This window comes from Belonocnema kinseyi, chromosome 1 (genome assembly GCF_010883055.1).
Source record: "Belonocnema kinseyi isolate 2016_QV_RU_SX_M_011 chromosome 1, B_treatae_v1, whole genome shotgun sequence".
In the NCBI taxonomy this organism is placed as follows: Eukaryota; Metazoa; Arthropoda; class Insecta; order Hymenoptera; family Cynipidae; genus Belonocnema; species Belonocnema kinseyi.
The window spans coordinates 164,112,957-164,115,817 of record NC_046657.1 but is presented as its reverse complement, the minus strand read 5'-3'; the positions used below and the strand labels follow the sequence as shown (position 1 = coordinate 164,115,817).

The following is a 2,861-nucleotide window of genomic DNA, read 5'->3' as shown; positions in this document are numbered from 1 at the left end:
TAATAAAAGAAAAATTGAGTCTATACAAGTAAATGATAAACTAAAGTGGATGATTATAGAAATAAGTTCATATAACTTTTGGCACTATAAGTGTTTGAAAAAATTAAGAAATACCAATTTTTTACTTTATAATGATTGTTTGTAAGGTTATTTTCATGCCTAAAAAATAATTAACGGTCTATTAAAATAAAAAATTAGTCGGGGAAATATCAAAAAATTTTAAACTTGGAAGTTTGTTGCAACCTTGATTTATGCAATACAATTATTCGCTGTTATTAATATTGCGATGATTCAATTCGCTCTGCTGATTCCACATTCTCCTTGAGCGCCCATCTGGGAAGAACACCATGCTTACGCTGTTCGAAATTAACTCCCCACATGTAAGGAGTTTTCCGTTCATTAAGGGCGTTCTTTTCTAGCCAAATATTACTGGGTTCAGCCGGTTTATGAAGAGCAAGAGCAGCTGAAAAAACAATTCCTCTTCGTCCATTCTTGTCCTCTGGTCCTACAATATAACAGCGATTAGGTCCACCAAGATCTTCAGTAAGATCAGGACGATGAACTAGGTTTGCATAAAAAACACCATGCGACAATCGTACGAAAAAGCGATTATCTGTAGGGCCTCTTTGAACTGCTTCAGGGTTTTCAACTGGTCCCTCCAGAGATCCAGTATAAACACCACCGCTAATACGGGTAAAGGGTTCCACACCTCTTAGAATTAAAGAAACGAAGTCTCCTCGACGAATATCAGGATGAACCGTTTTGAGACCATAGAATTCGAACATTTGGTTAACCGCCCTGCTAAACAATGCTTCTAACGCTGTAAAAATAGAAAATAATTAAGCTTTTGTTCACTGGAAAAATCAATCTTAGTAACTGATTATCATTTAATAAATGAGAGAAATATGAATAACACAAGATAATTATGTGAAGTTATAACGCGAAAATCTCAAAATTTTAATATATAATAATTGATGGTGTCATTATTTTATGTGCATTTCAGTGTTCTATAAACTGGGGATGTTGCATGAAATAAAAAGAGAATATATTTTGATACTTCAGTAAGTCGAGTCGAAAAAGGTTTGTCTTTAGACAAGTTTACGCCGAACATCTTAGACACGACAGAGTTCGACTTAAGACAAGCAAACGTCGTCTTGACTTTCGTGAGCATAAAAGTGAGATGAAGGTTTATGTCTCGACTCAGTTTTTAGACGCAGCCAGACAGCAATGTCTTAGAGGCGAACTCAAGACATCACCAAGTTAAATTTACGTCAAAGCATTTTTACTCGACTATGTCCGTGCTATTCAATAAACAAAAGTTTTTTTAAATGTTTAACTTGAACATAGGTTTTAAAATTCGAAATTTATTGTTCACAAGTTCTCTATATATTAACTACATTCGCTAAACATTTATTAGAATTTCAGGCATTTAAATGAAGATGATATCAAATTTAAAATCCTATTTTACGTCTAATAATTAAGTTAATGTCAAGAATTTCTGAAAATAAAACTAAGAATCTAGCGACCAAATTTGCACAAACGCCATAAAATGTTCTTACTGCAATCTAAAAAAGACAAAAACTTCTTCGTCCTAAAAAATTAAAGAAACAGAATTTTCCCTCCTTCTGGCCAGAAATAAAAAAGAGGAAAGAAAAATGAGAAGGCAACCACCAAATCCCCTTTCTTCTCTTTTTTATTTCATTCTTCTTTTTCCCCATAATTGTCAAATCAAAATTAAAAAAATTTGTAAAAATAATCACCAAAGTTTCGGCATCCATATAGCATCCTTATTAAGATAAAGAAAATTATATGAAAAAATAAAAATAAAATGAAGTAAAAATAAAAATAAAATAATATTGAATATACCATAAGAATAAAATAAATAAATAAAAATAAAATAAAAGTAATAAGAATGGGGAGAAATACGAAAGAAATGAAAAAGAGATGGAAGGGGATAAGGTTGGTTGGATTTTTATTTTTATTTCCTCTTATTTATTTCTGGCCAGAAGAAAGGAAAATTTTTTTCTTTCATTTTTTAGAAGGAAAAAGTTTTTTATATTTTTCAGATTGCAATGGGAACATTTTATGGTGTTTGTCCAAATTTGGTCGTTAGATTCTTGGTTTTATTTTCAGGAATTGCTCACACTAAAGATTTATTATCTATTTAATAAAATGCATTCCTTTAAGTCATTCCTATAATAACTTCTACGATTTTGCGAAAAAATTCATTCCATATGGCCCCATATTATGTATAGGTGGCATAGAGCGCCACCTCGTATTTAGTTACCAAGCGACTAAACGTGACGTGGCGCTTCACGCCACGTAAGCAGAACCTGGAGCAGTATGGAACCGACGTGTCGTTTTAAAGAAATACTTTTTACGGTTTAAGTAAAGAGATATGATAAGTTATATCCTAAAGTTGAACGAAACTATTCTAGGGTTGTTCAAGAATGAAATATATATATATATTTATATATGAATATTGTAGTTGATTTGGTGAACTTACTAGTAATATTAAGGAAAATTACGTAGCTAAGGAGCAAGATGAAGATCTTCATTCTTTTTAAATTATTTTAGAGACAGCTCTAAAAAACTGGAAGCTTATTTTGAAAAATTTTATAAGGAGTAACTGCTCGGTTGAATTATTTTCAGTGAGAAGAACGCAAACGACTACTGATTTCCTATCTCAGACTTCGTATATCTGCTGGTTGATTACTCATAGAACCTTCAAACCTATTTACATTTAGAATATGTTTTAACCTTGACTTGATGCTTTAAGATAAAGTTTCTTTTCAGTTAAAGAAAATCAGTTTAACTTCTTGAAGTTTATCTCTTGTGTATTATTACAAAGCACAGAAAAT

General features: G+C 31.4%; 1 protein-coding gene across 1 annotated transcript; it reads right to left on the bottom strand.

Moving 5' to 3' along the window:
• Positions 1-177: 177 nt before the first annotated feature.
• LOC117173805 lies at positions 178-2,641 on the bottom strand. Its single transcript, XM_033362451.1, has 2 exons — positions 2,507-2,641; positions 178-820 (listed from the first exon to the last, which is right to left on the bottom strand). The coding sequence occupies exons 1-2, from the start codon at positions 2,556-2,558 to the stop codon at positions 276-278; spliced, it is 597 nt and encodes a 198-aa protein (XP_033218342.1). The 5' UTR covers positions 2,559-2,641; the 3' UTR covers positions 178-275.
• Between the last annotated feature and the right edge of the window lie 220 nt (positions 2,642-2,861).